The sequence below is a fragment of the Equus caballus genome, chromosome 11 (genome assembly GCF_041296265.1).
Source record: "Equus caballus isolate H_3958 breed thoroughbred chromosome 11, TB-T2T, whole genome shotgun sequence".
NCBI lineage: Eukaryota > Metazoa > Chordata > Mammalia > Perissodactyla > Equidae > Equus > Equus caballus.
The window spans coordinates 4,076,739-4,088,873 of record NC_091694.1 but is presented as its reverse complement, the minus strand read 5'-3'; the positions used below and the strand labels follow the sequence as shown (position 1 = coordinate 4,088,873).

The 12,135-nt window shown below is 50.8% G+C and overlaps 1 protein-coding gene across 2 annotated transcripts in view; it reads right to left on the bottom strand.

Moving 5' to 3' along the window:
- Positions 1-12,135, bottom strand: part of DNAH17 (dynein axonemal heavy chain 17) — a 110,733-nt gene that overhangs the window by 82,164 nt on the left and 16,434 nt on the right. For both annotated transcript variants that reach the window (XR_011422768.1, XM_070225874.1), the window contains exons 15-19: positions 7,652-7,760; positions 6,528-6,631; positions 4,340-4,480; positions 2,247-2,390; positions 258-440 (exon numbers count right to left, since the gene is read on the bottom strand). Coding sequence is in view for 1 of the 2 variants with exons in the window: in XM_070225874.1 (XP_070081975.1) it covers positions 258-440; positions 2,247-2,390; positions 4,340-4,480; positions 6,528-6,631; positions 7,652-7,760 (681 nt within the window). In the remaining variant the exon portion in view is untranslated. The remainder of the gene's footprint in view (positions 1-257; positions 441-2,246; positions 2,391-4,339; positions 4,481-6,527; positions 6,632-7,651; positions 7,761-12,135) is intronic.

Sequence of the window (12,135 nt, the reverse complement as noted above, 5' to 3'; positions counted from 1 at the left end):
AAAGCCAGGCCGACTGGGGAGAAGCCACTTTGGGAAGACGTATGGGATTTCCAGAGTAGGGACAGAAATCAGGTCTGTGGTCCTGTGATAGAACTTGATAGAATGGAAAACCTCTCGCTTCTCGTCACATTCAGAACCATCATCATTTAAAATGTAAATAACCAGGCATTGCTGAGTTAGGAAGGCAATTCTGAATTAGGAAAGCAATGGGTGCCCACGCAGAGAAAGCGGGTGGGCTGTAGGAAGCCCAGACTGACCTTGTAGCTCATTCTGCCCTTGGCCAGTCGGGGGATGAGCTTGGCGACATTGTAGATGTCATTGATCAGGCTCTCGATCAGCGCCAGGAAGCCACGGGTCCCACCCATCTCCAGGGACGGACTGAAGACCAGCCCATCCTCTTCCAGCTCCATGCGGACCTCAAACAGCGGTGCCACACTCTCCTGAAACAGGTCATCACGGGGGTCAATGCCTCGCCCTTGGCTGAGCCATTCTCAATGCCCAGATGTTCACTCTGGGCACCAGCCAATGTATAGGGCTAACTCCCACTGGCTGGGACCACTTTGCAGGGCAGGTGGCCCCAGTGGGTTCTTCAGCAAGGGGTCTGAAACCACCATTGGGCCAAAAGCAGGCTGGAGCAGTCCAGGGCAGGAGAGGGCAGTGATTCTAAGTGCAGACGAGAGACCAGCTACCTCCGTTCAAAGCCTGAATCTGCTACTTATTAGCTCTGTGGCCTTGAGCAAGACACTTGACCCCCCAATTTCCCCAAATATATAAAATGAGGATAATAATTTTATAGAACAGAGACAACAACTGTCCCCATCTCTTTGGGTTATTGTGAGGATTAAATGGCTCGGTAGCATACAGAGTATGCAGAGTCGTGGCTGGCTCACTTTTAAGTGCTGGCAGCCACGGCCACAGTGTGTGGTGGGGTCACAGCCAGGCAGGACAGCCTTCCCTGTGCTCTGAAAAGGACGAGCCCTCACACCCATCAGAGGTTCCCGTTTACAAAGCACATGCACACAGTAACCCTGCGTGTTCCTGGATCCCCTCGTGAGGCTGCAAGGCTGAGTGGGCCAGCCTCTGTAAGGCGATGGGATGGAGGATAGCTGGACATACCAGTGAATCCCAAAGCATGGGCCAAGGCCCACGGGTGGCCATGAGATCCGCTCCATGGCCTCTTATCTTCCTCCAAACAGAGTTGCCTGTTGGCCCTGGGAGTGGTTGACTTGAGAGCCCCCTGGTTTGCTCTATGACCAAGGGAGGGTGTTGACTAGTGTCTGAGTCAGATGCTAAGTGGTATGAAAGTTCAATCGTCATGAACTCAAATGACCAGACTTTTCTAAAGCTGCTAGCTCAGGGGGTCTGCTCTTCTCACTGGGCCACTTAGGGACACCCTGGGACTTCTTGAGGAGTACATTTTGTTATCGGGGCGTCCTCATAGTTTTGATTGTGACTTTGCTCACTTTGAAACTGTAATTTATGACTTATAATTGTATGTTAACTGTAAATTGGTTAATTCCGTTGCTGACACCTTGCAGGGCTGTCTGTTGCATGGGGAAACTTGCAGTCGGTGGTGATGACTACTTTCATCAACAGAATGTAGGGTCCGTGAGTGTCTGGTGACCACCGGCCTTCGAGGCACACGTGCTGGGCTCAGGCACAGGCCATCCGCCCTCTGTGGCTGGTACAGGGTGTCTCAGTGCCATCCCCACCATCATTTCCTGGAGGGGCGGGGGGGCGCTGGGGGTCTTTGATCCTGCCCTACTGGCCATATTCAAAATCATTTGGGAGCCATATAACAAAAAGACATGGGTAGGGAAGGGCTCAACCCCACGGAAAACGCTGGAGAACGTGCCGGGATGCAACGAACCTGCACATCCCGTCCCGTTTGCTCATCTGGCTTACACTTCCACCCACCTGGCTGAGAGTCGAGTAGGGTAGGGGCTGATGTTGCTGACAGGGCCCCCCCCCGCCCAATCAATGTGAGTAGGGGCTGTGGTGCCTGCTACCCGTCACCTGGAGACAAGGTAGGACAACCTCCTCAGGTCCACTTAGGTATTCTACGGCCGATTCATGGTGCGGCAGATTTAAGGTGACCAGGTGTCCTGAGTGCCTGGGACTGAGGAGGATGCAGTCCCGGGATGCAGGACTTCCGGTTTTAGCACTGGGGTGGGTTAGTCACCCTAGGCAGATTTTAATGTCTGTTTGTTTGTAAAGAAATAATCTATCTAATATTTGTAACTCACATCTGTAACCATGTTGTCTATCAGGTAGTTCAGGGATTTGCGGATGAAGTGGTCAAATTCCTCCAAGACCATGCCGTCGATGTGGTTGACGTAGTCTTTCCAGGAGTAGCTCGCTGTGTCCGCTCTGAACAGCTCTGCGTTCTCCTGCAAACAGCAGTCAGCTGTCATTCCACTGGTTCACCTGTTCCCTCTTTAAGCAACGTGCTCAATGACTCTCTGGACCCCCCTTGCCCTTGTTCACATCCTCCGGATGCCCGGCTCTGCTCCCAGCTTCTCGAATGTGCTGGGCTCTTTCCTATGGCAGAGTCTTGCGCAGGCTACCCTCTCCCATTCTCGTCGCATCTGGCTTCTTCTAATAGTTTAGGTTTTAACCCAAATGTCACCTCCTCTCAGAGGCCCTCCTTGACCACCCTCCATTCATCTTAGGTTTGGTTCCTGTCCCTTCCCCCACCTATATTCTCTCTAGCAATCCATTATTTGTGCCCATGATGGCACAGATGACAACTCTGAATTCTTTTCTTTATTTGACTCTGGTCTATACGCCCCCCCTTGGAGCCAAGCTTCATGAGGACAGCGATTGACTGTCTTTTCCACCATTGTACCTCCAGCACTCAGCAGTATGCCTAGGACAGAGTAGGAGCTGGTGGATGGATGAATGGATGGGTGGGTGGGTGGATAGATGGGGGAGTGGGAGGGTGGATGGGTGGATGACGGGATGGATAGGTAGACATATGAATCTGTAAGACACCGAGTGCGACAGGGAAATACAAAGATGAATAGGACCCAGTCTGTACCCTCAGGCAGGTATATTCCAATAGAGGAGAGAAGACACAGGCTTAAATAATTTCAGCGTAAAGTAGAAAGAAATGGTTAAAATGACTATCATGGAAGTAGAGGACTCTGGCAAATCTATGTGACCTCAAAGCCTTGTCTCATTGGCTAGCTGGCCTCTGCCTCACCAGGGTCCTACCCCACGGCCCTGCGTCCTCGCCCGCCCTCTTCCTGTGCTCTGCACTGCGATCCCTTGCCTGACCCTAAGCCAAATGGATTTGTCCTGGGCTTTGTTTACAACACTTCTGAGAGTGTTAGCAGGGTAATTGCTTAACTCTTTCAAGTAACATTTTTGCAGTTTAACATCTTAATTTAGTGGGACTTTCTGGCACCATGGCAAAGAGGGAAGGAAGAGGATCTGGAAAAAAGACAAAATATTTTTTGGTCCAGTCAAGTCACTCCATTGGGGTAACGACCTTCCAAGCAATGAGGTGATCATGAGAACAGCCAGCGAGAGACCCTCCTCCCCGTGGGGCCCACTGGTCTGTGTGGGTGTGGTGACCCATCATTTAAGTCCATACCAATGATTTGCACCATGCCCTGGGAACCCCAGAAAACTGCCCTGAAAACATCTTGAGCTCAAGAGAGAATTCTCCCTTTTTCAGGCCAATGCAGCGTTCCACCTTTCACATTCGCCTCAGATACAAAAGCTAAGATGCAAGCTGGATAAAACACCTGCCAAGTGAGGGAGGCACAAGGACACCCACACTGTTAGGAATCTAAGCAGAGCTTCCAGAACGCCAGGCTACCATTTTGCATTCTCCCTCTGAACGTGTCAGCAGGGACATGGGCTCACGGACCGTTGAGACTGTTGGCAAAAAGGAATCTCCTGCTCTCTAGGCAGCACAGGAGGTGTGCGTCCTCACATATCCTGATTTGAGCGTGTTGGCACAGATACGCCATGCACACACCCCCAATGTTCCTCGCTCTTCCCACTGGTGAACCATGGGCAAACCATGAAGGACGCCGGTTAGACACAGTGCTTGCCCTCGAGCAGCTTATCTCAGGGAAACAAGAGCTGTTGACTTTGTACCAAGATGTCACTTGTCTACACCAACTTTGTGCGGGGTAGGGGGTGCTGATCCCCTTAGAACAGAGGGCAGACACGTGACGAGGGGACTCAGCCTTCAAAGGGCACGTTTGGGATGGTCTGCTATTTTCAAACAAGACTGTTGGACTAAAGATCACAGACTTCTGTGACCACTGAGCCATTTAATGAAGAGCAAGCAGGCTCTCAATGGCCCTCCTGGGCGTGTCCTTACTGCAACCATGGCTTGGATCTTCTGGCCAGCATCCTTGACCGCAGCGTAGCGTCTGTTGAGATTGAGCATCCTTCCATCCAAGTCCAACAGAGCCTCTTTCTTGTTGTCCTTTCTCTCAAACATTGGGTTGGCAGACCAATCCTGAAAGGAAGACGCGAGAGAAAAGTCTTTGGAGAAAACGCTCCTTCACTGCACACTCTCTGATGTGAACATCCCTGTCCGTTGCTGACCTCGGAGAGGCCTAGGCCCCTGAGAACTGTTGACCAGAGAGCCTTAGATGACAACTCAAAACCAGTCAGGGCCTTGAGGGGCAGAGAGACGTCTGGGATGCTTCACCCAATCAGGCCCAAAAGGAGTCACTCTTGGGGAAGGAATCTGACTCTCTTGTCAGGGCACCAAAGGAGCTGAGGGCGAGGGAAGCCATAAATGAAGAGGTAGGGGACAAGGCGGCCAGATCCGGAGATGAATGTGGAGATGATCAGAGCTCCAGAGAACAGAAAGAGACACATGTGACAGAACAGATGACTAAACACGGTGTTGATGAGCTGAAGAAATGCTGCCATTTTCAGATGGAAACCCTTAAGGGAGTCCAGGGAACATTAACAAGAGGAGACGCATGTCTGGAAACACCCTGGTGAGGGTTCTGAAGCTCGAAGATACTGAAAAACTCCACACACCTCCAGACAGAGAGAATGAGGACATGAAAAGGAAAGTCATGCCATTGTCCACCTTCTCAACGTTGAAGCTACAAGACAGGGACTGCTGTGTGCTGAATTGTGTCCCCCACATGTATACGTTGTGGTCCTAAACCCCTAGTGCCTGAGGATGTGGCCATATTTGGAGAAAGGGTATTTAAAGAGGGGATTCAGTTAAAACAAAGTCGCTAGGGTGGGCCTTAACCCGACATGACTGGTCTCCTTACAAGAAGAAGAGATCAGGACACAGGCACACACAGAGGAAAGATCTCTGAGGACACAGGGAGGAGATGCCATCTCCAAGCCAAGGAGCGAGGCCTCAGGAGAAACCAGCCCCGCCTGCACCTTGATCTCGGACTTCCAGCCTCCAGAATTGTGAGAAAATAAGTTTCTCCTGTTTAAGCTGCCCTGTCTCCAGCACTTGCTGGAGCTGCCCGAGCAGACTGACACAGGGATGTTTCTAGACTGTTGAAAGAAAAGGACCACATCAAAACATCCTTTACCTGGACAACAGACAGCCACAGGTGAGGTCAAAAGAAAGATATTTTTGGACAAGCAAGGACTCAGAAAGTACGTCATCAATGCAGACTTTCTGAGGAAATTACTTGAGGAATTACTCCATTCGAATGAAAACTGAATCAGAAGAAAAAGTGGTGAGCCATGATTTTCATCTGTGATGTACTGAGTACATCTACGTGGGTGGTGATGAAATGCACGTGAACTGTAACATAGAAGTTTCATGCTGTGAAAAGCCAAAGGAGTCTCCAAATAGAAGAGATGTGTTCTAACAAAAAACACTAATGCTGGCCAGGATCAGAAATTCCAAATGATTTCAACCCAGGAGTCTGTGGGGGTGGAAAGGGAGGTGGTGGATATCAGCCTGCTCCGAAGCGCGATCTCGGCGGGGGTGCGTGGCGGGGCTGGTGGGGCATCTTGGTTATTTAATTTTGATATGCAAAATATAGCATAAACATGATTGTTTTAAAAATAAAATAGAGTTACATAGACATTGCAAAGTAATGGGAGCGGGCATTTTGAAAACTTCCTTTTGGAGCTATCGCTGCAGATGTCTGCAAATTAGGGCGCTGACGACAGACCACAGGGGAGGCTAGGGAAGGACTCCCCCCCGCCACCCCCGTTCTCTGCGTTGGGCTGGGTGAAAGGGACCGTGCTGCTTCCATAAGGAGCGATGAGCATGCTGCAGGCAGAGCCGAGTTAGCGCATCTTTCCCCTCCTTGTTCCTGGCACCTGCCTGGCAGAGAGGGGACCCTGCACGCACACTTGCTGAGCTCAGTGGAACGGAATTGAATTCTGCAGAGGGACTTTTTCTGCCTTGGGACCACCCTGACATCTTTGTGCGGTCCAGAGCCTCAAAGAGCAGGCTCCCGCTGCCTGTGGCGCGTTCCGTGAGCATCTCCGCGGGGCCCGTTTTCCCCAGGAACCTCTCCTGGGTCTCCATTTAAGCCCCACTCTGTGCCTTGCAGCTTACTCACCTTCATGGCCTGGGAAATTCCATCTATATTCTGCTTTGCTTTTTGCATCCTGTTCTGCAAGTTATACAGAATTTCTCGCATCTCTTGAATATATTCAAACACCCCTAAAATATAAGCGTAAAGGACTCTCACAAAGTGAACGACTTAGCGAAATGAAAACTTCTCTTGAGCTGGCTTAACACTCATTATTACAAGACAGCACCTGTGTGAATATCTGGAACGTGAAGCAGAAGAAATCACTGCGAGTTCCCTGAAAGGAAGTGCTGAGGAATAATGCACATTGTGCCTCTCTGGAAGCGGAACTTCCCTATCCCCAAACAGGCGGATTATTAATTCCGCCCAGGAACTCCAGGCTCCTGATGCCAAGGGACCCCCATCCCTGGGCACCCCAGCCCCTCCAGCCATGGACAGAACGCTGGAGAGACTCGAGCTTCCTTAGAAAGCTCTCAGAGGCCTGGATTGGAGCAGCTGGAAGAGACATGTTCTTGGGCGGAAGTGAGAAAAAAGAAGCACACGGCTTCCTTGCACAGAAAGGTCCAGGTGGAGCCAGGTTCGGGTCAGTGCACAGTCCCTCCTTCTAGGTGAGGTAGTGGAGGCAGGAGACGGCATAGGAGGGCTGAAAAGATGGCGCAAGACAAGTTGGAAGGTCCTGATGGAGGGGCAAACGATGGCAGTGCTGTTTACCCAGAGGCGGGTCCTGGGGATGAGGTTCTTCCGCCTGATCCCACGGTGGGATGGAGGGAGGAAGGGGACTCATGGGGGCACTTCTACTTCTCGGATCTCTGCCCGGAGCCAGCGGCAGCGTGCCCGCGTGGAAGACCAGCACACTGCCCCGGCCTCCAGCGAGTCTAGTTCGCAAACTTGGAACCCTCGGTTATTGCCAAGGAGTCTTTGCCCATTCTCTTTGTACGTGACACAGATGGGCTGCTGGGACCGGGCAAGCAGGTGCAACTATCCTTCAGCTTTAAACGAAACCCCGTTGCGGTCAGAGTGGACCCACCGAGCCAGAAGGCAGAAGCGGCCACTCGGGTATGTTTTAGGACAGAAGCCAGACAGGTCGGACCCCACCCCCCACCCCCCACCCCCCAGTTTAGCCCTACGTGAAATGAACATGGCCTTGGTACCTTCCCCGTTCCAGAACAACGTCGTTTCAGCGCTCAGTAACTTCACATCGATTGCTTCCAACTCCGACTTCACTAGTGGGAATTCTACGTCCATCACAGTGGTCTTTATCTGCAAAACGAAGCCTACAGTTTCAGGGCCTTTGTTCCAAATCCAGCCAGACCGAAAACTGTCTTACGGTAAGGACTTATTACTCGGTACCCACCAAGCCAGTTACAACTAGTGTTATTTGATTGAGAATTACATGTAAATCAAATTTCAGGAGATTTCAACGTTTACAATTATTTTTATTACCCAGGATTTATGTATATACTTAACTCTCAATTACCCATGTTATGGGGTAGAAAGAGAAGGGAGTACAATAACACAAAAACAGTGAGTGTATAATCCAAAACTTTTAAAAATCTGGCTTAGACTCATAATCAGAGAATCAGGGAAACACACATGGGTGACTGGGGCATTTCTGGGCTCAGAATCTCTCCTGGGTCATGAATCTAATGCTCGAGGAGTCCAGGATCGCAGAGAAGCTGTTCAAGCTGTTAACAGATCAGAGTCAACAGGAGTACAGGTTCCATAGCGTCTTGACACAGTTCCAGCTGCTTCAAGAAACTAATTTAACGCTTGAACGCCTCAACTCACAAAACAGAGAAAAAGGAGGAGAGTGTAGACAGTTTTTATAAATTATTCCTTTAAATAACAAGCACCGTCCGCCCTTTGTAACATCCTTCTATCTAGCAACATTTTGATGTTTATATAACTTTTCAAGGACATTTCTACTCTATAAAGAAAGGGATGTACACAGAATTACAACTGTACATGAGACGCTGACTATTTGCCTTTCAGAATAATTCTTTACATACATTTAGTCCTTTAAATGGTGCCCCCAGCCCCACCCCCACCCCCGCCACTGCCTTCAAATGTTTTCAGACGATTAACTCTTAGAAAAGTGGGTAAGGGCAGAGAAATAAAGCTTAAAAGCTATTACCAGTGGAAACCAGACAGAAGTAAAACAAACGGTCTCCAGAATCATAAAGCGAGTTCGTGTGAAATATGATTCCATTCATCAGAGTCGGGTTATGAAACAATTACACGGGGCGGCTCCTCCCAGTCATGGAGCCCTTGCTTAGAATACATCCTGAGTGAGATAACCTCACCACGTGCCTCTTTAGGATGTTTGCAACCAAATCCCGGTGAGTAGAGTCAGAGGGGAGCCCTTTGCACGGAATTTAAGCAGCTGGACAAAGGTGCTGAGTTTCCAGTGACCGACCCGAGCAGAGACGGCAGGCTGCGGCGAGGTCAGAACCCAGGGCCAGCCCCAAGGGGCAGCCGAGGTGGGTGGGGGCCGCTCCTGGGTGGTGAAGCCTGGGCTGCGGCTCTTGCCCACAACTCATACGGTCACTCAGAGACTCGGGAGGGCGATTTATTGACCATTTCTCACAGTAATAGCCCAGAAAAGTAGCCAAATATTACTATGCCGTTGTGACAGCCAGCGTAAACAATGCTTGTGGTGAGAAGATCCGATTAATACCCCCTGTTTATTGCTTTTCAACAGGCTGTGTTATAAATCCACACCTTTAGGGCATTTTTCCCAGCAGCGTGATCTGGGAGAAAAGCACAGTCGAGGGGTCCCGCAAAGACCCCAGCAGATTCCCCAAAGCTCCACACCCACTCTTGCCTCCTTCACACATCAGTGCATACTCGCAGTCTGGAGGCCCGCGGTGTCTCAGCAACAGAAACCATGCTGAGAATAAGAAGCGTGTCTAAGGGGCCCAGGAGCATCTCCAAAGACAGAAAAGAGCATCCACGGCTGCAAGCGCTCAGCTCCCGTCTGACTGCCCAGCATCTTTATCAGCAGAACAAGACCACTCAGCTGAAGCCAACGCGCGTCACGGACTGAACAGCCTGTGCTCGGCTGGGCTTTGTTTGCAAATACAGAAATGGAAGATCAATTTTTGGTTTTTTTCTAAATAACATTTGTTGAGGGTTTTTTTCTGATTGTAGCATTGTAGAAAGTCTTTTACACTGAAAATAACCCACAAGCACTTTTCCGCATCACTGTCTCCCCCACACCTTCATTTTCTCTAAACACCATGGCTGCGTGGTGTCCCAGGGGACGGATGGACACGAGTCGTCCGATGCTGAAGACAGCGGTTTCTGGAGAAAGCGAATTCAAGGAAATGCACTTAAAGCAGAGACTGTGCTTCATGGTCCACAGCACAAATGAGTCAATTAAGATTTTATCTTGCAAATGAAGTGAATGAGAATAACAGTATTATTGGACACATTGTAGATTGCATTACCACCCAATGCCCTAATTCTCTGGATGGAGTAAGGAATGGATCTGGAGTTGAGTAAGAAATGGATCTGAGGTGGATTTATTTGTAGGTGTGTGTGGGACAGGGTGATATTTCTGATAAATCCACGAGATGGCAGGACCCGGCGAGCCTCACGTCGCCTTCGGCTTTCCCATCCCGTTCAGAAGGGAGGTCACGTCCCCCCAGAGCCGGGGCTTCCTCAGCCTCTCCAGGCACGCACTGAGTCTTTCGGTATTCCAACGCTTCTCTTGGGTGGCATCTGAAGTGGGGATTGAATTCTGGGCTTGTTCAAATACATGGTGTCATCTGACCACCATCCCCCGTGTGAGACGTCTTGTAGGCAAGTCCTGGATGACAGAAACACCCTTTGGATTCACAGCATTACCGATGCCATTTCTTTCTCTCATAGGAGGAAGGCACACGGCACATCTATGCTCTGTTAACACCAACTCAGAACCCAGCAAGGGGCTGGGGAGGGACAGGACAGGAAGTGGTCCTGATGGCCTGGGCGTTCCCCACAAGACCCCTACAAGAAAACAGAGAAAAACAGAGGCCTGGCCCATGTGTCTCTAGAAAAGACGCCCTCACGTCAGGAACCCGGGAGCCAGTAAGCACCTCACGGACAGATTGAGACACAAAACACAAACAAAAATGTTCCAGGCCCCAGGCAGCTGTTCCAGTTGGGGGCAAGTTGGCTGAAAGAAACAGGACCCTCTGGAGCCAGCACAGGTCTCTCGAGGGTGCACTGACAGTGAGCTCCAAGGAGGAAACTCCATTGGAGGAAACCCCACAGACACGGATGCGTGGGGGGACTGGCCCCACAAAGTCCACGTCTGCTCTCTCGAGGCCTTTCTGGCCACTTGCTCCACCCCCTGCTCCCTTCCTGCTGCAGCCTGTGTTTCTGCTCACTCTCAGTTTCTCTGCTCCCCCATGATCCACCGTCAATGGGGCTGCGACCCAATTCCGAACTCCCAGCATTCTGCGGAGAGAGAATCTTAGCCCCTTTTTGGATTAGGTGTCTGTTGTAGGCTCAGTGATGGCTCCCCAAAGATGTCCTCGTCCTAATCTCTGGGCCCTGTGACTACGTCACCTTACACAGCAAAAGAGAACTTGCGGACATGACTCATCTCAGGACCTTGTCACGGGGAGATTACGCTAGATCATCTGGGCAGGCCCAATGCAATCACGAGGTCCTTGTAAGAGGGAGGCAAGAAGGTCAACAGAGAAGAAAGCAATGTGAGGACGGAAGCAGAAGTGGGAGTCATGCCATCTGAAGACGCAGTGAAGACGGAGCCTCGAGCCAAGGCGCGCGGGCGGCCTCTGGAAGGTGGAAAAGGCAAGGAAGCGATTCTCCCTGGAGCCTCCGGAAGGAAGCAGCCCTGCTGGCACCTCGCTTTCAGCAGAAGGAAACAGACTTTGGCCTTGTGACCTCCAGAACTGGAAGACAATACATTAGTACTCTTTCAAGCCCCTCAGTTTGCGGCCGTTTGTTACAGCAGCCACAGGAAACTGACACAGTGTCCACATCTGGCCTAACCTGCTGCGGCCTGGGGCGGGGTGGAGGTCGTGGGGTACAAATGGCAGCCTTTTTTGGGATCTGTGGGTAGGGTCTGTAAGAGAGGGGGTGCCTAGAACGAGGATGGGCATATTGACTGCATGCTGTGCCCTGAGTCCATGTTCTCGAGGTCCCTTCTGGTCACTGATTCAGCTCCCAGGGGTTCCCACGCAGGAAGGAGGCTCTCAGAACGAGCAGCCCTGTTGTCCCCCAAGGCTAGTCAGTGACTGGGAACTCTCAGTGATGACCAGCCTCTTTATGGTGCTTGTGTCACAGCCCCAGATGGGATCGACATCAGGAGTCAAGATGGAAAAGGAATTCTTGAGCCACAGAGCTGAGGGTGGACCAGCCACCTCCCCAGGCACCTCTCTGGTTATCTCGAGGCAGCACCTCACACTGGGCTTCTTCACCACATGCTGCTGGGAGATTCATAATCCTAGTCGATTCCAGGAAATGCACCCCATACACTTCGATGGGTGTAACGGAAGTAATCTCCAATGACTTTGATATTACCCAAAGCAAAATATATTTAGGAGCGTACAGCATCTATAAACAGGCGTGTAATGGAAGCCGAAGTCCAACAGAAGCAAGATTTCCATCATCAGCTGTTTTGAGT